This window comes from Bos indicus x Bos taurus, chromosome 11 (genome assembly GCF_003369695.1).
Source record: "Bos indicus x Bos taurus breed Angus x Brahman F1 hybrid chromosome 11, Bos_hybrid_MaternalHap_v2.0, whole genome shotgun sequence".
Classification (NCBI taxonomy): Eukaryota; Metazoa; Chordata; class Mammalia; order Artiodactyla; family Bovidae; genus Bos; species Bos indicus x Bos taurus.
Window position 1 is genome coordinate 21,990,013 of NC_040086.1, and position 22,685 is coordinate 22,012,697.

The following is a 22,685-nucleotide window of genomic DNA, read 5'->3' on the forward strand; positions in this document are numbered from 1 at the left end:
CAGCTGAGCAGCATTCCATTACACACACACACACACACACACACACACACACACGTATGTACCACATTTTCTTTCCCTATTCATCTGCTGATGGACATTTAGGTTGTCTCCAAGTTCTGCCTATTGGGCATAGTGCTGCTGTGAACCTCTGGGTGCATGTATCTCTTTGAATTATACTTTTGTCTGAGTATATATGCCCAGTAGTGGGATTGGTGGATCATACGATAATTCTATTTTTAGTTTTCTGAGGAACCTCCCTACTGTTTTCCATAGTGACCACACCAACTTACATTCCCACCAATGGTATAGGGAGGGTTCCTTTTTCTCCACATCTTCTCTAACATTTGTTATTTGCAGACTTCTTAATGAAGGCCATTCTGACCAGAGTGAGGTGGTACCTAATTGTAGTTTTGATTTGTATTTCTTTAATATTTAGTGATGCTAAGCATCTTTTCATATGCCTACTGGCCATCTATCCTCTGGAGAAATGTTTATTAAGGTATCCTGTTCATTTTTTTTTCTTGGATTGCACTTTTTTTTGTGGTTGTTGTTGAGTTGTATGAGCTCTTTGTGTATTTTGGAGATAAAGCACTTGTTGGATGCATCATTTACAAATATTTCTCTCATTCTGTAGGTTGTCTGTGTTCTTTTCTCTGTGCAAAAGCTTATAAGTTTGGTTAGGTCCCTTTGTTTATTTTTATTTCTATTGCCTGGGAGAATGGCCGAAGAAAACATTGATACGATTTACATAGGGGAATGCTTTGCCTATGCTTTCTTCTAGGGTAGGAGTTTTATGGTATTATATCTTTTTTTTTTTTTAAATTGGAGGATAACTGCTTTACAATGTTGTATTGGTTTCTGCCGTACAGCAATGCGAATCAGTCACAACTGTACATATATCTTGTCCCTCTTAAGCCTCTCTCCCACCTCCAGGGTTATGTTTGTCTTTAAGCCATTTTGAGTTTATTTTTGTGCACAGTATGAGGATGTGTTTTAACTTCATTGATTTACATGCAGCTGTCCAACTTTTCCAGTACCACTTGCTAAAGAGACTGTCTTTTTCCCATTTTAAACTCGTATTAAACATTTGCAGTTCAGTTCAGTCGCTCAGTCGTGTTCGACTCTTTGTGACCCCATGAATCTCAGCACGCCAGGCCTCCCTGTCCATCACCAAGTCCCGGAGTTCACTCAGACTCACATCCATTGAGTCGGTGATGCCATCCAGCCATCTCATCCTCTGTCGTCCCCTTCTCCTCCTGCCCCCAATCCCTCCCAGCATGAGAGTCTTTTCCAATGAGTCAACTCTTCGCATGAGGTGGCCAAAGTACTGGAGTTTCAGCTTTAGCATCAGTCCTTCCAATGAACACCCAGGACTGATCTCCTTTAGCATGGACTGGTTGGATCTCCTTGCAGTCCAAGGGACTCTCAAGAGTCTTCTCCAACACCACAGTTCAAAGCATCAATTCTTCGGTGCTCAGCTTTCTTCACAGTCCAACTCTCACATCCATACATGAACACTGGAAAAACCATAGCCTTGACTAGATGGACCTTTGTTGGCAAAGTAATGTCTCTGCTTTTCAATATGCTATCTAGGTTGGTCATAACTTTCCTTCCAAGGAGTAAGCGTCTTTCAATTTCATGGCTGCAGTCACCATCTGCAGTGATTTTGGAGCCCAGAAAAATAAAGTCTGACACTGTTTCCACTGTTTCCCCATCTATTTCCCATGAAGTGATGGGACCAGATGCCATGATCTTCGTTTTCTGAATGTTGAGTTTTAAGCCAACTTTTTCACTCTCCTCTTTCACTTTCATCAAGAGGCTTTTTAGTTTCTCTTCACTTTCTGCCATAAGGGTGGTGTCATCTGCATATCTGAGGTTATTGATATTTCTCCCGGCAATCTTGATTCCAGCTTGTGCTTCTTCCAGTCCAGCGTTTCTCATGATTGACTCTGCACAGAAGTTAAACCCAACAAATGATGGGCAAACAAAAAAGCATGTACTGTCAGGTTGAATTTTTTTGCATTCAACCATCTTTACAGATAGTCTACAGTTTAGTTACTCTGTGTATATTAAAAAAATTTTTTAAGTCTATTATTTTGATAAGTTACTATTTCAATTCAGAACATCACAGTTTGTTTGGAGGTAATTATGAATTATGTAGGTACCATGTCAAATTCTAAGTACATTTCTCTGTCATAGATTTCTTTATTTAATAAGAACATTAATCTTCACCAGGATTCTGTGGTCTACCAAACAATGCATAAACAGACACAGGTGCAGTGCTGAGCTGAATCTACAGTAGCGTTCACAATAATGAAAGATGTTTCATCTCTGACAGAAAAAAAATTCCTAAATTTCCAAGAATTGGGAGGGGGTAGGAATACTAAACCATTACTGGTTTGACTTAGCTAATTTTCTTTTTGAAGGATCTGGTAACACTGATACAAACTGGTAACATTTAACTTTCTGCAGAGGTCTTCTGCTAATGGAGCCAATGTACTAATAGCTATAGCTTCATTTTGTTTATATACATAAGAAAATTTGGAATTGAAAATGAACAAAATTAATTTAGAAGAGTGGTCATTTGATCTAAATGAAAAGTCATGCTTCACAGAGTGATAGTTAAATGCATTTCTTTCTGTGCATCTGATAAACACTAAATTTTGGCTTGCTCTCCTTGAAATAATGAACTAAGTTTTGGAGTAAATGCTAGATGCCTCTATAAACAAGTTTATTTCATTTGGTTACTGCTATCACCATTGCCCTCACAGTGCATGATAAAAGTAAATAAACATTTTACTTTAGTTGTATGTTCATCAACAGCTTTCTTGAGAAATAGTAATTCAGTATATAATTTTTCATTAAATATGCACTTTTAAAACCTTATTGCTGCTGAAAGAGTTTGTTACAGAACAGTGTTACCAAACAAAGGGACTTATAGCATATGATGTATGATAAAGCCACTGTAGCAAAAACACTCAAATTCTCTAAGGTGGGCTTCTCACCCCCTATTTCCCACACATATTTCACACCCAACCTATCACTTCTCATATTTCCCCTGACTTCCCAGATGCCAGAGCAGCCTGGCAGCTTAATGAACTGTGCAGAATATGGTGTGAACCACAACATACCCAGTAGAACGCCAACTTTTCTGCTTCCCTTACCAGCCCAACTACCCAAAAGAATGATGAGAACTAGCTGTCTTCAAGTTACCTCTTCCTGTTCTCTCCAGATCCCATTCAGGCAGGCAAGCCTTTGTTCCTGCTGCTCCACGGAACCAGTTAGGCCTGAGTTTTGCTCCACAGAACTGGTCAAGCCTGAGCTTTGCTTCACCAACCAGCAGCATCTGACACAGTTGCTCATTCTTGCTCAGATTCTCTCTTACTTTCTCATCCCTGGTGGTTCCTTTACTAGATTCTCACTCTCCAGAACTCTAGGCATTTCATCCTCAGAGAAAGCCTCTCTCTTCTCTATTTGTGCTCATTTCCTAGGTGATCTCATGGATGTAAATGTTATCTAGACTAGTGATGTGCACTGTCTCCCCTAAACTCCAGATTTGTATGTTGACTACTACCTTGAGATCTTAATGGTTCTTAATCATCATGTGGAACTGAACAAGCCCCCAACTCTTGTTCCTCCTGCAGTTTTCCGCAACTCAATGAACGGCAATGCCACCCTCTAGCTGTTCAAGCCAGAAAGCTTAGTCATCCTTGTTCTTTTTCTCACATTTAATCCACTAACAAATCCTGTTGGCTCTACGTTCGATGTATATATACATATACATATATATATGTGTGTGTGTATATATATATGTCTGACCTCTTTTCAACACCTCCATCAATACCACTTTGTCCCAAGCCACCACCATTTACCTGGATTAATGCAATAGTCTTGCAACTAGTCTCTCTGTTTCCATCCTTGCTCTACTATTGTCTGTTCTTAACAGACAATAAAAAGACTAATCTTTTAAAAAGCTAGGATTTATTTGGCTACTAGGTATAATAGAAAACTTAAAAAAAAAAAAAAAACTTTTCTTTATTAACAATTGAGCACTTAATGCTTGTTTTTAAAGTGAAATCTTATGGGAAATACCCAAAACATGATAACTGATGAAAGCTGAGCTGGTACAGCAGCGATATTCTGATGGACAAATTAGTACTTCCTTTCTCATGCAACCAAGGCACTTTTGAGACTGTAAAGAGTTGGAAAAACCACTGCTCTGGAACAATTTATAGAGCTATTCCATTTTTCTTGAAGATCTCAAAAAAAAAAAAAAAAACAGCTTTCTTAAAGAAATGTATATGAAAACTTGATTTCAATCTAATCATCCCTCAGCTTCCTCTAGAAACTTGTGTTGCACAGAGTCCAATTAAAAACCTCGACAGAAAGATTGAAAAGATAGTCACTGGCAGCAAACAATTATGAAACTTCAACCAACAATACAATGTCTTCTTTGAGGCCACTTTATTATGCATCTATATAGAAAAGTTATCCTAATATTTTGTTAACAATGCATTTCTACTACTTTTTTACTATCATAGAACACTTTTTTTTAACAATATACTGTTTCTCTAGATTACAGGGACTTGTCTATCACCTACTCTCACTGTGCCAAGAGAATATGATTTTCTTAGCTGAGAATTAAATGTGGTCACTTTTAAGGGAGAAAGGCACACTGACGGAAAGATAGGAGGAATGTGAGGCTTCTCTCAGTCTAAATACCATGTGTGTTAGTAAAATATTATTTTGGACTCCATAGACTTGATTCCTTATAATGTTTCTTGCTGTTGACTCCCCATCAGTAAACAGGGAGTAATGGCTTTCCTCTGCCTCACAGGGTGATGAATCCTGGTTTGCCTTAGAATTTCTGTTTTAGCATTAAAAGTAGTACTGGTGTAGCAAACTGGGAAGGCTTGTTACCTCATTCTCCATAACATAGGAATACTATCCAACTGAAGCAAGGGGAAGGTAAGATAATTCAAAACATTTCATATAGTTTACTGCAAAGAATTCACAGATTCTCAACAAATTATTGTTGCTGTTATTCTGTTTATTTTATGCCTATATTAAATGATCCCTTGTTATCATATGAGAAATGGTTCAGATGCAACAAACACATCTTAAAATTTCTTAAGATGCTTTTACTTTGTACCATGCTTTTCAGGCATGCCTTTACTTACATACTTAGGGAAACTACATAAATATAGTTCCTGACAATGAATCTTTTGAAAAATAAAAAAGTTACAATTATAATATTGGAAGTAAACTGAGTATTGGCCCCACAGATATATCACAAGGTATAAATAATTCAACCTTTATATTAACATATGAAAAGGGAGTGGTGTTCTATATTATGATTCTAAGTGTGTTTACACATGTTTATTTCCCCCAAAAGTTTGCATTTTTAATATCTTACCTATAACAGAGACTTGAAGTAACTCAATCTTATCCCTGAGGCCTGCAGCTCTCAGATTGTCATATGCACCTGATAACTGGGAGTCACTGACATCAGCACCCACGTAATATACATGCTGTGAGGGGAGAAACTCACATTGTAAATAAAACCATATTTATGTAGTTAAGGAAATCTACTTGCAGTTTTTCAAATGATGAAAATGAAATCAATAGATTTGTTAATTCACATTAAAAGAAATTTATGATATTTCTTTAAAATAACATTCAAGGACCAAAACCCGAGAAGTTTTTGGTAAAATGTTAACACATTAATTTTTAACATTTTACAATTAATATTTTAAAATACAAATGTCTAAGGAATTGAGGGATTTATATAATGTAGGTCATGACTAGTTACTGGAATTCTGTCATAATTTCCTAAATTTATCACAGTATTTAAAGAAATAACACAGTAATTTAATTAATCTTTCATAGTCTACTTTGACTACAAGTAAATAGTAACTCATATAATTAAAAATAATAATCCCTAAACAGACAATCTACCTGTAAATAATGGTTAAGTGAATACACAACACACACTGATTAAAGTAAAACACTGCTTGGTTTACCAAACTTTAGAACTTACTGGCCATTCCTTAGCAGCTTCCAAAAGTATTGTTCCAAGTCCACACATTGGATCTAAAACAACTGCACCAGCCTATAGATAGAAATGTGGATTTGCTGCTGTTAAATCTACTGTAACAGGTATTATGCAAGAAGCCTAAAACTTGAGGAATCAATCATTTCAGAGTAAAGATTCCTTTCTCAACTCTATTAGGAGTTTCAGGTAGTTAAAGCCCTAGGGCAGGTGTCTGCTTGGCACATTTAAAGATTAGGCAGGAGACCAGTGTGTCAAAGCACAGTAGGGGCCAGGCAGCTCCACCAAGATGCGCTGTGTAGAATTACAACCACCACGTCCTACAGGTTTAAAAAACTGTGCAGCTCATGGTACAAGCCTACAGTATGACATGTGGGGCTTCTGCTTCTTACCCGGAAAGTGACACAGTGAAGGGGTCACCAGCAGAGGCAAAGAAAACACAACAAATCAGGCACTGGCTTTTAAAGTGCCATCTGGAAGTTGACACACATCATTTCCACCAACATTTAATTGGGGAAAGCACGTCAGTCGCATGACACACACAATGTGAAGAGGTTAGGAAAGGGGCCCTCCTCTCTGTACCTGAGAGGAGAGCAGGAAATCTGGAGGAAAGAAACTAATGACTCTCCCCTCTGGGGGACAGAGGGTGTCACACCATGTCTGATCTTGTTGCTGTTACCAGGATTCTGATTCTATTCTGAAGGATGGGAAACTACTGCAGGGTTCTGAGCAGAGGAGAAACATGATGTAACATTTCAAAGGGATCACTGTGGCTGCCCTGGTGAGAAAGGACCACAGAAAAGTAGGGGAGTTACGAGGAGGCTAGTTAGGGAATCCAGGCAGAGATAATGGCGGCCCGAATAAAGAGTGACATTGGTGGAGGTGGGGAGAAGTAGTTGGATTCTGGGTATATTTTAAAGGAAGAACCGACAGGATGGATGGCAATGCGGAATATTACAAAATGACAATGGTCTGATGTGACTGAAGTTTTTAAGAGAAGGTAAAAAAAATATATAAGCCTATCGTCTGGATGCTGGTGATCTCCTAAGTACCAACGTTTGGTAGATGAAGGCCCAGCAGGGTACCCTGACAGCAGAGGACCCTGACACAGAGCCTAGGCTGGTCCTCAAACAAAGGGGAAACATCCCACAGGCAGGAGTGGTGACAGTGACCACGTGCGGGTAGGCTAAGCAAGGTGAGTGGTTTCGGTGGCGTGCTCAGAGAAGAGCCTGAGGGAAGGGGACACCAGAGAGCACGGGAAGGAAGAAGTAGACACCAAATATGGATGGCTGGTCCTAAGTGTTTCTCTAAAGGGAAGCAGAGGAGGGGGTGAGAGCTGATGGATCATGTGGGTTCAGGAGAGGGTCAATTCATTTTTAAGTTGCAAGATATTATAGCACGTGCACATGCTGATGGGAATGACCCAGTAGAGAAAAAAGTCCTTAAGGAGGCACGAGGGAATGGAATCCAGCACACAAGTAAGGGAGCAAAACAAGGACAGTTCATTTATTATAATGATTATAATTATAAGCCACTGTAATTCCAATATGTTGGTAGACCTCGTGAGAACATGTTAAACTTCTCTTTTGATTCCATTATTTATGTCACTTAAGAAGCAGGAGAATTACAAGTATGCTCAAGGGAATGACTGTAATGATAGAGCCTAAAATCCACGTGGGGAGGGAGGGCTGAGTACAGGTGGTGAGCAGGGCCACCTACTGGGCTTCCTTGGTAGCCCAGCCGGTAAAGAATCCGCCTGCAATACAGGAGACCCTGGTTCAATTCCTGGGTCAGAAGATCCCTGAAGAAGGGCATGGCAACCCTTTCCAGTATTCTTGCCTGGAGAATCCCATGGACAGAGGCACCTGGCGGGCTACAGCCCATGTGGCTGCAAAGAGTCGGACACGACTGGACTAAGCACAGCACAGCACAGGGCCACCGGTGACTAGCGGTCTCATGGAGTTAAAAAACGATGGCAGGGCACAGGAGGAAGTGAGTGGGAAGGAGGAGGAGGATAAGAGCAGCATTTCTGGGATTTGGGGAAGGTATACTTTTCTGGGTATGATAAATTCTAGGATGTGACTACAGCAGATCATGAGAGGCAGGGAGAGCAAGACACTAAGGGATCAGATAGCGCAGACACTGAGTTGATTTCTGACAGGAATAATGCTGTATACTAGTACAGCGGTGACAAGAGATCTGTAGATGACCAGGATGATTGGATGGCACGTGCTTCTAAGGCAGCGAGAGATCCTGGGCAGAAAGGGCAGCGAGGTGCAAGCCGGACACCTACCCCAGCGCCAGGCCCAGAGGTCCCTTGGTCTGTCTACAGAGGAGGCAGAGTGCTCAGAAGACAGCGGGGTTCAGCCAGAGCCAGGGGCTACCTGATGAAAAGAAACAAAATGTCCTTCAGAAGCTTCTCCCTGACACTAAAGTCTACCAGAGTGTCATATGGATCCCCCATGAAGGGGCAGAAAAGTAACAAAAAGAATAATGATTTAAATGACAATTTTAAGATTAATAGCGGTATGAGAACTAATTTTTATTAATGACTTAAAATGTACCAAACTCCATGCTCTTTCTCCCCACAGTCCCTCTTCGATGAGGTGATCTGCCCTTAAATATTTTTCAATGTCCTGATTTTACTGCAGGACTGTCATGACACCTGGGGACATAGACAGTGGCAGAGAAGTATTTCCATATGCTTAAAGTAATAACCAAGATTTACACAGAACTTGATTTTCCTTGCTTTTATGATCTGTATGAAGTAGAATGGTTTACATTGAACATGAAAAATACCTAACACCCCCAGGCTTAAATTTCAGTTTCCATGGCATTGGCCTACTCAAGGTTGAGCTGCTTGTGCAGTTTTAGGTACCAAGCTCCAAAGAGGGGCCGCCTGGATGAAGGCTGGATACTGGGATCATTTATACGGTGGGCCATACTGTGTTCTCCCAAAAAGAACCATGCTGTGCACATCTAAGGGTAGGAAGTCCCTTAAAAGCTAGAGCGAAAACAGGCAGAACCAACAATACACATCTAGTGAAATGAAACTTCTGGAGGGAACAGATAAATATGTGAAAAAAGTTAAAGCCGCTAGAGATATCAAATATAGCATGTGATGTGTGCTAAGTTGCCTCAGACTCTGTGTGACCCCATGGACTGTAGCCCTCCCAACTCCTCTGTCCATGAGATTCTCCAGGAAAGAATACTGAAGAGGGTTGCCATGCCCTTCTCCAAGGGATTTTCACAACTTAAGGATTGAATCCAGGTTTGTTCTGTCTCCTGCATTGGCAGACAGTTCTTTACCAAATATAGCATGCTGCTGCTGCTGCTAAGTCACTTCAGTCGTGTCCGACTCTGTGCGACCCCATAGATGGCAGCCCACCATGCTCCTTTGTCCCTGAGATTCTCCAGGCAAGAACACTGGAATGGGTTGCCACTTCCTTCTCCAATGCATGCATGCATGCTAAGTCGCTTCTTTCGTGTCTGACTCTGTGCAACCCCATGGACAGCAGCCCACCAGGCTCCTCTGTCCCTGGGATTTTCTAAGCAAGAATACTGGAGTGGGTTGCCATTTCCTTCTCCAGTGCATGCATACATGCTAAGTCGCTTCAGTCGTGTCTGACTCTGTGTGACCCCATGGACAGCAGCCCTCCAGGCTCCTCTGTCCATGGAATTCTCTAGGCATACACATACACAATTTTCCAAAGCTAAAAAAATCCATGATTTTAAAACTAAACATTTCAATAAAGTACAGCACATTTTGGTGACTCTGGTTATACCTTGGAAGATAATGTCCAAGGAAAACTCAAAATCCACAGGCAAAATATAAAGAGATGGAAAATATGTGAGAAAGGAAGCTTAACATGTTTATCACAGGATCTCCAGAAACAAAAAAAAGGAAATTGTTTAAGTAAAAGACACTAAAGCAAAATAGTTGAGGAAATAATAAGTAAATAATGGATGAAAGAGTACCTGAGCTGGAGGAAAAAATGATTTCTATAATTATTATATATACTAAATAATAGTTATTATAATTATTATTACTGTTGAGGTCCAGGGCAGGATGCCCCAAAATATGCTTTAATGGCATATTGATTATTTTGAGTTAAAAGTTACTTAAGAAACAGCAGGTAATGATATAAAAAGGACATACACTCTGACCCACTTCTCTCCCCCTGAAAGCAGGAATTTAATCTCCCAAGTGAAGGTATCTTCCCTCTACCAGGAGGATAGAAAGCATCTTTATCACCCGAGTTAGGGAATTCAAAGCTGTATACATGAGAAAGCTGGATAAACAAACTGTTACTTCTTCACTAGTCTGGTACCCCAAGCACAAACCTCTTTGTTTTGTTAAATCTTCACAAGTGTTTCTTTGTCTAAAAATAATATATAAATAGCCTGCTTCCATCACTTCAGGGGTCCCACATCTATGAGAGTTTCATGCATACAAATTAAAAATTTTTTTCTTCTGTTAATCTGTCTTGTGTCAATTTAATTATTAGATCAGTCAAAAGAACTCAAGGGGGGATAGCGAGGTAATTTCTCCCTCCTTGACATTATCATAGCAGAAGTTAACACTTAGGTACTTCCTATATGCTAGGTGCTGTTCTAATCCCTTGATAAATGCTAATTCACATGGTCCTATGAGATTACTATTTTCATCTTGGAAGTAAGAAACCGAGGCGCAGAGATGTTAAGTATCTTACATAAAGTTTCCCAGCCTGTAAGTGGTAGGGTTGGAAAGGGAACTCAGGGAGTTGGACTCATCCAGTTCTGGGCTGAATAAAAAAGATACTTACATAAGTACATCTGGTAATATCCCTGAGATTAGAGGATTAAAAAGAAAACTCTTACAAGCTTGCAAATAAAAAGAACAAGATAGCCATCAAGGAAAAGAAAAATCATACTGGCAGGAACTGCTCCCCTAAAACACTGGAAGTGAAAGGATAATGGAACAGCATTTATAGACCTCTGAGAGAAAAGGACTGGAACTCAAGGATCTCATACCAAGCCAAAGGGGGATACCCAGGTGACAGGAAGAAGTGTAAGGAGATACTGGAGTCCAGAGCGTATATTATTCAAATACCAAGTTTGAGGAAAGTACCAAGAAAAGACTATCCAAGCAACAAATAAAGCAGAGCAGAGACCTCAAAGAGAGAAAGATAAAGTGAAGAAGAAGGGTGAGAAGCACTGTACCTCACACTATACCTGTGTGTTTATACAGAAATGCATGTTACACACACTGCATCTTAATGATTACGGGTGGGTTGTGTAATATAAGTGCAGTATAAGAACTTTTGAAAACGGATATACTTGGAAATTTTGATGCATAATAAATAATTCAGTTCAAGCTGGTAGTTGGGAATGGAAGAGGGTAAACATGTTTCAAAGGTCTCACTGTAGGGAGGAGCAAAGGTGGGCCAGAAGAAGAGAAAAAATACCCTGGAGGTCTCATCTCATGACAAGGGAGGAGCGGACAGAGGAGGAAGTTCAGAGTGTAGGTGGTAAAAACAGTGTGCTGGCAAAGAAAAGAGTTGATGTCTTGTTTTAAAGTCAAGTCTCATGTGTTTAATTAAGAGAGCTGGGAGAGAGAGCCATTCAATAGCACACAGAGTAAAATCCAACCTCAGGGAAAACAATGAGACGATTCACTTGATGAAAGTAGCATAAATAAAGAGTAAACTGCAAGAAGTTGCAAAGCAAATCTATCATAACTGCTGTATCTATCATAATACTGTACTGAATTCTCTCACTGAAAGAGCCTATCATTGTGGGATAAAGATAGAGTTCTATGTTTATAAAAAATACACACTGAAAACAAAGTTGAAAACGAAGCAGAACTACAAAGGAAAATGCAAAGAAAAAAAGTGGAAATACTAAGACATGGTGAAATTTAAGTTTAAACTTACAAATCAACATGATGAAAACTTTAATAACAATAAAAAGGAACACTTTACAATGAGGCAGTAACAGTCAAATGAGTATAAACCAAACTACAGAACAAACTACAGAATGAGGTGACAATGAATAAAAATGCAAAATCTTAAAAAATATAATCTAATAAATTTCAAAATACCTCTTTCAGTACTGAGCAGATAGTAAAACAGCAAGTAAAAGATACAGAGGCCATCTCTTGACTAGAAAATAAAATTATTTTCTTATGTTCATGGAGCATTTACAAAAACTGATCAAGATCTTGGTTAAATTTTAAGTAGAAGTTGTACAGGCCACATGACTGTGACAAAAAATTAGAAATAATAAAATGTAGTTATCTTTTGACTCAGCATTTTCATAGCCAAAATTCTCCCAGAAGTTTGACAAAAGCCTATCTGCAGTTCGTAAGTGTAATGGCAAGAAAAGAAATAGAAAAACAGAATAAAAAAGGTTAAAAGAACCAAAGAGAAAAGAAAGCAACCATCAATAAGAGGCTGTGTAAATTAATTATGGAAAGGACCTTGGTATTCAATTAAAAGGGACCAGAACAGGTTCCTTACCTTAATTTCTGCGAGGGAGGCCATTGCCCAGGCTATGGTAGATCTCAACCCTGCTGTCTTGATGTAAGCTCTGCAGGCTAAAGGAACCCTATTAATAGGATACAAACAAAAATAATTAACCCATTCATACCTGTACATCATGCACTGAAGTATTGCCTAAGTTAGAGAGTATATAACCTTTTTATTAATACAAAATTACCTTCTCTAACTGGTACCTTGTCTAACCAGCCAGTGTGGTATTTCAGAAAGGAAAATTTTTTAGATAACTGAAATTTAAACCCTTAAGTGCTTAACTTAAAAAATTTAATCGTATGAGGGAAGTCCTTCTAACTTTATATGCTTCCCTGACTTCCTATGTAGAACAGACCTTTTCTCACTGACCCAGAGTCATCGAGAGTAAACTGCACTGTGCTACAGATGCAGTACAGGACCCACGGCTGAACGGATGCCAACCCTTAAAGAATTTCTAAAAGGTCCCTTTCGTAAGTTTGCCTTTTGCTCATTTGCACCTTTCTCTAAAGTTGGAATGAAGCTTGACACTGCACTGTCGAAAATAATTTATTGAATGAAATGCTGAAGCAGAGGACTCCCCAGTGAGTTCACTGGTCTCCATTACCTATCACTTCATACTTGATCTTCTACCCCATTATTGCTAATATCGGTGTTTCCAGATTTGATACAGATTTTCAAAATATTATTTCTATGTTTCTGGTGCAGTGAACAACATTGCCTTGCAAATTTCAATGCACTTATCTATTTTGTGTATACTATTTATTGGTAAGACATGATATATGATTTCAAAAATCAATGCTTGGCTGTTTTGTGGTTAGGCCTGTTTTAAAGCCACTAAGAGGGCTCTTCTACTAACAATACACCAAGCCACAGTGTTTTCCAAACCCTATTTCCTTTCATCATTTTCTTTCTGCTCTTAAAGTTTTCTTGTTTTGTCTGTATTTATTGCAAGCCTCTTAAGATCTTAGAATTAGATGAGGTATGTCTTTTAAATAAAACAGTGTAATTGTGTATTTAGTATTATGATGAAGACTGCATGATAAAACTACGAGAGGTTGTTTTTGTTGAAAAGGTTTTTCAGGAAATAAAATTTCATACTGTAAATAGTACCATATCCAGAGATTTGGAATCTGGGATATAAACTTTGTGGGTAGAAGAATTATAAAATAATCTGATCAACGAATCTTGCTTCAGCAGGCTAAGTGCAGCAATTATCTCGCTACAAAACACATCAGGTATAATCAAAACTGAGAAATTACTTTCACTCTAGACACACACAAATAGAACTGGTACGGAAAACTGTCTCTGTCCATACACATTACGAAGTCCTTTTCTACGCATCGGGGATTTATACAGAACCTTTGAAATTTTTGACTATTGTATGCATACTTTTGCTAATAGAGGTTTATTTTATGGTAGCCAACTCTATTAATGTGTGACACAAGGGTACCCATTCTTACTTTGCTTGGACAAAACTAATCTGCTATTACTTCAACAAAAGGGCCTCATTATATCAGTAAAATAAAATTATTCAGGGAAAAGAACTGTTCAGAAATAAACTCTTTGAAAATAAAAATAATTCTCTATTTTCATAGGACCTGGCTAATGTGTTTATTCGGAGTTTTAGCTGACTTTTACCCCAGTACAAAAATAAATGTGGCTTTTGATCCTCTTGTCCTCATATATGAATCTCTTCTTTATTTTCTTACACACCATTATCACCAAGTTGAAGACATTCTCATCTCCATCTCTAGCCTAGATCAGTCCCCTGAATCCCAGATCTTTATCTTCAAATGTGTGTTTGGAGACCTTTTACCTGGAAGTACTGCAAAACTTACAGACATAAACTAAGCATACTCTGCTTTCCCTGTATTTCATATCTCCATACATTTCTTCATTTTCGTGGGTCATTTCCTATCTACAATATATAGAGTATCCCCATCTACATCTGCAGGGGTTAGGGCCTGGCACTCCAAAAGGCACTGAAGTAGGGAAGCCTGGACACCTCGTAGGTGTAGATGTACGTAGGTGTAGATGTAAAACAGTGGGTTAGGTCTGGTCTGGGAGAGTTGGGAAGGTACTGGAGTAGGTGGGGGCCAAGGGAAGCCAACAGGGCCTTGAGGCATGTGATGACCTCATGTGTGTTAAAGTGACTATTGGTGCATGATATCTGTAATCTTGAGGCTAGTGGGGCCTACCCTATAACTAGCACACAGCGAGAACACAATCATTCAGCATTTCTTGACCATTCAGAATGTCCTCAGCTCTGTGCTAATCAACTGCAATGGTGCATCATCTGATAAAACTGTTACAATGACCTTAAGCGTTCTTTTTACATCCTGATCTGGGCTTACACATGTACAAATGTGACCTCAGGGTCAATGGGATCTTTCCATAGGATTTTTATGATTTTAAAAATATTCCATACCTAGAACCACCTAGAGAAAAGATATCTAAATCACTTTATACTATGTAAACATGGCTATGCATATAAAATGTTTTGAAGATGCCAACAATATTTACATGCTCCCAAGAAACTGCAAATCACTATTTCCATCATCCAACCACCCATTCCTTCCCAAAGCATCTAAGAAAGTACTGCTGTATGATAAACATTCAATAAATATTTCTGAATAAGAAATATTCAGAAAAATTCAACTGTATTTATTATTATATAGTACCCTACATAACTAGGGAGAAAACCTGAAGAAGATTTTAAAAATTGGAATTACTCTCCCACAAAAAAAACTGCAGTAAAATGTGAAGTATGTTCAAAATGAATTTTAAGAACTGTGATGTATTTTCTATTTTAATGAAAAATCCAAGAGGCCAATGGACTAAAATTTAGTTTAAATGTGGGCCTGTGAAAATCATTTAATAAAAAAATAGATATGATTTTCAATATGAAAAATGTAATCAGTTGACTATTGTGATCAAATCTTTCACAACTCTAACCAGTCCAATCAGGATCCAAAGTTCCATGCAAATACTTTACTGGTTCAAGCAAAGAACTCAAAGGCTTTGATTTAAGCTCCCTCTGATATATCAGTGTTTCATACTATGAATAAAAACACAAAGTTTTTAGTTTTACAAACTCTCCTAAGACACAAACCTGAAGCTTAGAAATAATACGTACCTGAACACAGGAATTCCCAACACAGAGTAAACGTCACTTAGATGTATAAAAATCTGAAAGAACAAATATTGACGTTAGAATGGACCAGGTAATGCATTACCCAATGAGTGACAATTTGAAAGCTTCCATTTGGAACCTATACAACGTATATTTTAATAAATTCCAAGGCCTCTTCATATCTGAAAAAATATTCCATAGTATTTTTTATTGAGCAAAGTAAATTTTAAGTACATCTCATAGAAAAATTCTGAAGTCAATTTGGTAAACAACTTATATTGAGAATCACATTACGAAGAACTCAAGATCACTTTTCTTTACAGCGATTCTTTGAATTACCCTAACTAAATTAGATTTTTAAGCATTTTAGGTTAGAGCTGCTGCTGCTGCTAAGTCGCTTCAATCGTGTCCAACTCTGTGCGACCCCATAGACGGCAGCCCACCAGGCTCCACCGTCCCTAGGATTCTCCAGGCAAGAACACTGGAGTGGGTTGCCATTTCCTTCTCTAATGCATGAAAGTGAAAAGTGAAAGTGAAGTTGCTCAGTTGTGTCCGACCCTTAGCGACCCCATGGACTGCAGCCTTCCAGGTTCCGCCGTCCTTGGGATTTTCCAGGCAAGAGTACTGGAGTGGGTTGCCAGTGCCTTCTCCGTTTAGGTTAGAGACAATTACCTAAATCTACCCTAATTCTAGCCTCAAGTAAGACTTGATACCATGGTTAACAGAAAACCTGCTTAAGCTAATATACTGTAGTAAGAGTGACCTTTCACTCTATTATTTATAGGGACTGCTTTTTTTTTCTTTTAAAATTTTTATTGGGGTATAGTTAATCCACAAGCTGTGCTACTTTCAGGTGTACAGCAAAGTGCATCAGTTATATGAAGAGTTTATTCCTTTCTATCATGGCATCTGGTCCCACCACTTCATGGGAAATAGATGAGCAAACAGTGGAAACAGTGTCAGACTTTATTTTTTTGGGCTCCAAAATCACTGCAGATGGTGACTGCAGCCATGAAATTAAAAGACGCTTACTCCTTGGAAGGAAAGTTATGTCCAACCTAGACAGCATATTCAAAAGCAGAGACATTACTTTGCCAACAAAGGTCCGTCTAGTCAAGGCTATGGTTTTTCCTGTGGTCATGTATGGATGTGAGAGTTGGACTGTGAAGAAAGCTGAGCACTGAAGAATTGTTGCCTTTGAACTGTGGTGTTGGAGAAGACTCCTGAGAGTCCCTTGGACTGCAAGGAGATCCAAGCAGTCCATTCTGAAGGAGATCAGCCCTGGGATTTCTTTGGAAGGAATGATGCTAAAGCCTGAAACTCCAGTACTTTGGCCACCTCATGGGAAGAGTTGACTCATTGGAAAAGACTGATGCTGGGAGGGATTGGGGGCAGGAGGAGAAGGGGATGACAGAGGATGAGATGGCTGGATGGCATCACTGACTCGATGGACGTGAGTCTGAGTGAACTTCGGGAGTTGGTGATGGACAGGGAGGCCTGGCATGCTGCGATTCATGGGGTGGCAAAGAGTCGGACATGACTGAGCGACTGAACTGAACTGAACTGATCATCTTTCTCCTGTTATTTTCCCCCCAGTTTTATTGAGAAATAATTCATACATCACTATCTACGTTTAAATCATACAGTATGAAGGTTTGATTCATGTATATTATGAAATGATTATCACAATAGGTTCAACTAATATCCACCTTCTCATGTAGATAAAAAGAAAAGCAAAAAAGGGGAAAAAATTTCCTCACCATGAGGACTCTTAGGATTTACTCTTCACAACCTTCCTATACCACACAGCAGTGTTAGCTATAGTTCTCATGTTAGGTCATGATGAGGATTTAAATGTCTCAAGTTGAAATCAGTAGCCCACATAAATTTTAAAAGAATCTTACTCCTTTAGCCTGATGAGGTTTATGGAATATTCTAACTCTGCTCTTTGACCTCAACAACATTTGACTCCTGATACTTTTACCCCAAAGGTATTTTAATATAGTTTAATCAGAACTATTCCAATATTGATAAGCTTTTACTAAGAAAAGAATAATCTGGAATGAATTCCATTTAGTTTAATTCTTTGATCATTGAAGCTAAACTTTACAATTTTTTTATCTTATTCATGTTAGCAAAGCTACTGATTGGTATTGATTCTTTTCTATTTAACAGTTAAAGTTATGATATACTGATATTTTTATATACCAAATGTTATCAGGTACAACTTTTTGCACTATGAAGTCTTCTCTGTTACTTGTACAGAACAAAATTTGCTAAAATTTGATTCTTCTGTCAGTTTTGGTCACATAGATTTTACTATGTGTGATTCTGTTGTCAATTTTGTTTTGTGTTAATTATTTCTACTAATAGCTATTATTTGCATTAAATGGATGATAGGAATTAAATTAGATATATTTGTTTATGAGCTAAACTATGAGAAAACTGTGGTTCTGAGACACTGAGATGGAGTCAGGGAGAGATGAGGAGGAAACCAGACGGAAGATAAGAAAACTATAGACAGGGAGATGAAAGAAGATACGCTTATATAAAAACATTCTCAGCATCAAAGAATTTTGCAAAACAGCAATAAAGGATATACACTAGGCATGCCTTTTTAAAAGCAAAAAATATCAAATAACAAAATAGAAAACAACACAAAGCCTTCTGGTTTGACTAGCCATTACTCCTTTTAAAGCTATATAAAAATAATCTACCAATTAATGAATCATAAAAATGACTACTGGTCAAACTTATGGTCTTCAAAAAACACTGAAGAACATTTGTTATAGTCAGAATTCATTGTCCCATGTGTTTACTTTGTTCCAATTAAAAATGGTATAACCTCATTAAATTAATTTTGAAAATAGAGAAAAGGGAAAGAAAAATAATCCCACAAGCCCAACAAAGCCACTGTTAACACAGGTCTGTTTTCCAATTTTATTTTTTACATTAACTAGAATTTCTTATAGATATTTGTTATGTATTATAGTGATTATAGAGAGCATCTCTAGTGTTTAGTTTAACTGCGACTAAACAATTCCATTCCAAAAGTTCAATTTGAATGAGACATTTTCACAGTGAAAACTACTAGCAAAAGAATCTGCAAAAAAAAAGAATCTGCAGTATTCTGTTGCAGAGGAGGAATCAGACTGTTAGATCCATGTAGACATGACTTAAAACTTTAAAGCAAAGTTAAAAAGCACACTAAAAGTTATTGACATTGCAGCTGTATTGTAATAACTTTGAATGGAGACAGATGGCTATTAGACTTGTGATGATTTTATAATGTATGCAAATGTTGAATCACTGTGTAATTCACGTGAATCATATTTTATGTCAACTACATTTCAATTAAAAAAAAGAATAGTTGGCATTGTCTTTAAAGAATTAGGTTATGAGCATATAAAATAAAATGAACATTCATTACCTCCAAATTTGGATTCCTCAAATCTGCTTTCCATCCAAACTGTTTCATAAGAGCAATTCCAATTACTCTTCCTACCTCCTGAAAAGGCAACAGGTTAAAAAAAGATAAGACTACTAAAAATGAAAATTTTAAGTTTAAATGTAAGCAGAAAACTATCAGGGAAATCAATCATACTATCTGATGGTAATTTAAGGTTACAATATTAAAATACTACACGAAAGCATTTTCTATTCAAGGCAATAAGGGTGCATTGTACCGCTTCCACCCCAACAAATCTTATGGCATTGACGTTTACTTGTGTGTAATCTCTCTCCTCGTAATTTCAGACACATGAAATAACCAGATTGTGGCCTGATAAATATGGTCATTCTGGGTTCCAGGAAATAGATGCAAACTGAAAGATGAACTATTTTAGCTATGGCAATTCTGTATAATTTAAAAGTACCTGTTTAGTAGCATTAGGTTCAGACTGAAGAGTCTGTCTGATTTTAAGACTGGCCCAAGGACCCACACCTATGCCCTCAATATCACTAAACTTTGCAGGGTCCTTTTGTGGTGTTCGCTCTCCTTTTAAGTACACCTGTGTATCTCAGTCTGGGTCCTGGGAAGATCCCACATTCAAGACCTGGTGCTGAGCAACCACTCGATCAACACAGAACCGAATTGAAGAGAAAGCCAAAAGGCTTAGGGCCATGATATTCGAATTTCCAAATGTAAACAGTATCTATGAGTTTAAGGAAACTTTTAGGAAGAAAGTAAAAGGAAGTCTTTATGTAGACTGGCACAGTATTCCTCTTAAGCATCTGAGGTAAAGTTAAGAAGGAAAATGCATTTTTAGAAGAGATTTAGTTATGTGCGATTAGGTCGAGTGATCTGTCTGGGCCTGGTTATGTATTCTGTGAGAAGTTTTCACCTCATTTTTGATCTAAAGAATAATTAATTCTTTTAGAAAATGGGAACCCACTCTGGGGGGCAAGTGTACCTGCGCAGTAAGGGTCTTTGCAACGGCCCCACTGCAGCGACAGGAAACTCTAAAAGTTAAGTTGGTCTGGTTACGCGTATCAACAGCTTCCGTGACATCATCCTGAAGTTTTTGAAATTTTTCTCCTTCGGTGATAAAATTTCCTTGCTCCAATATTTTTTCTTCTATTTGTTTTTCCAGCTGGCATTCCTTAGTCTCTTGTAGCTCTTGGATTTGTTCTGTTTTCAATTTCTTAGCAGTGATATCATCTTCTCCCACTTTTCTTTTGAGTGGGTTAGCATTTTTGTGAGAAAGTTTTTCCTTTTTTGCATCAAGTTCAAGAAGATTCTTCCAAATTGAAATGGCATTCAACCAACTTTCAGGATCATCATTTATAAGTCTTTGTAGTTCATTAAGTATTTTTCCTAAATAAGTAAAATCTCAGTTTATCCTTTAGTGAAGCTATTCACACCCTCAAATCCCATTACCTTTATTTCTTTAAAATAAGAAATTTTATTAAATTGCTACATGAATACTGATTTCCCTTTTATCTGGAACTTATATAATTTAAGAATATTGTACAGAATAAAGTTCATTCATGTATTCCATACTTAACATCAAACCTGTTTTAAAATTCCTATAAAGTTACCATTTACTTTAGCAAGATCATTTGTCCTATGATAACATATGTATCTCTTCGATATACACAGAGATGTACAATGTGTGTTGATCTTTAAAGTAATGCTGATCTTGCATATAAAAAATTAAGTTTTAAAAAATAGAGTAAATTGCAAAACAGAGCTCAAAAACAGAGCAACTGAATCTTGAGACTATTTAAGACCACAAAATATTAGCACAGATCATAAAATGAGCTTCCATAAAGAAACATTTCAGATACACAACTCATTCATAATTTAGGAACTGGCAGTCATGCTTAGTAAAATGTAATCTTTTCTTGATAAGCAAAAGCCATCAAGATGATCAAAGAGTAATTACTGTAGTTCTTTAAAGATGAAAGTGTGTGGAATATTGGGATGAAGTTTTACTGACCTTACAACATAATATCTGAGGATTTGTTAACAATTTTTCTGCCTCATCTTGATGTCTCACCATTTGAATTGCTCTTGACACAGTTTATTATAGGCTGTGATGACATGATTTCTTGTGCACAAGCAGCAGTCAAAATAAGGTTTAAGGCAATGTTTTATCCAGCTATAGCAGATCCTTTTTTGCTTTTGTCAGTATCTTTACGTTATTTTAGCAGCACATTTATAAAAGTAGGGAGTGGACAAGAAATCTCTTAAGCCCTCTTTAATGCTTTATCAATTTAAAGTTCCCCACAATAGGAAATTTGACTATGTAGTATTTTCCAATTATATCACTCATCAGGTAAAATTTATAAGTTCTGACCAATTATTTAAATCAATGCATTTGGGGTTATTACATGCTCCTAAATCTTAATAAATGCACCAACCATATATAGCCTTAGAGAAGGTGTCTGATCATAATTCTCAAGGAAGAAATGTGACTTAGGACACTAAAATCTCAGAAGGAAGGCAACACATTGGTCAAAACTTGTAAAAGAGAAGAAACACAATTAGGTGATAATATTCAGGAAATACAGAAAAATAACTAAAATTAATGATCCCAGGGGTATGAATGATTCTTTAAAATATGAAATGGCTACATATTAATTGCCAAGCAAAAAACTCTGGAGTGCACTATGTCACGTAGGTAAAAGCAACAGGTATACACCTACCTTTACTCACAGAAGAAACAGGAAATGGAAGCTGCTTTTTAATCAGCAAAAATAACCTTTCTGCAGATTTCAATTGTTTCAGCATATTCAAGTCAGAACAGGTGGTGAAAAAAACTTTTCCTGAAATGTATTCAACCTAGAGATAGAAAAAATAGATATTAATGTAGTTCAATGTCAGATTAAGAATCATTTCCCTTCCCTCCCCCTTAATGCATTAAAACATAGCATCTAACAATAATAAAAATGCCTATTTCTGAAGTATCTACTATTTATTAGACTATCCTAGGCACTCTGAATACGGTTTTCCCCCTCATCCTATAACAACCCTCTAAGGTAGATTTTATCATCTCCATTTTATAGATTAGGAAATTGAAGCTTAGAGTGGTTAAATAATTTGTATGAAGTCACATAATCAGTGACCAAGACCATAATCTTTCTGTGTTACTTTTTGGAAAGTTTTTGTGTACACTCTACTAAAAAAAAAATAGAACACAAAATACTGATTAATTATCAAATCTCACACAACTACTAAAAGTGGGGAAAGGAAAGGCAAAATGGATAGGACAAATTAGGTGTCTAGACCAAGTTTAACCTAATCAGTAGGTATTTATTAAACACGAGGAAGCATAGAGTATAAATCCTACAGATGAATAATAATGTAAAAGGCATATACTGACATACAATTAAAATGTAAAAGGTATAAGACAATAATTTGCATTAAGCCCAGGAGAAAAGTAAAATGTTAATAAATGTTCTGGTAAGTTGCAGGTACAATAAGCATTACTAACGATGGAAGCCACCATTAGTAAAAGTCTTGGGAAAGAATCCTATAAGATTT

General features: G+C 37.5%; 1 protein-coding gene across 4 annotated transcripts in view; it reads right to left on the reverse strand.

Moving 5' to 3' along the window:
• THUMPD2 (THUMP domain containing 2) overlaps positions 1-22,685 on the reverse strand; it is a 40,027-nt gene that overhangs the window by 12,425 nt on the left and 4,917 nt on the right. For 2 of the 4 annotated variants that reach the window (XM_027555081.1, XM_027555084.1), the window contains exons 2-8: positions 21,848-21,983; positions 20,110-20,513; positions 19,128-19,205; positions 15,701-15,753; positions 12,553-12,640; positions 6,041-6,112; positions 5,417-5,531 (exon numbers count right to left, since the gene is read on the reverse strand). In XM_027555081.1, the coding sequence (XP_027410882.1) occupies positions 5,417-5,531; positions 6,041-6,112; positions 12,553-12,640; positions 15,701-15,753; positions 19,128-19,205; positions 20,110-20,513; positions 21,848-21,983 (946 nt within the window). The remainder of the gene's footprint in view (positions 1-5,416; positions 5,532-6,040; positions 6,113-12,552; positions 12,641-15,700; positions 15,754-19,127; positions 19,206-20,109; positions 20,514-21,847; positions 21,984-22,685) is intronic. The other 2 variants (XM_027555082.1, XM_027555085.1) reach the window with 2 other exon arrangements.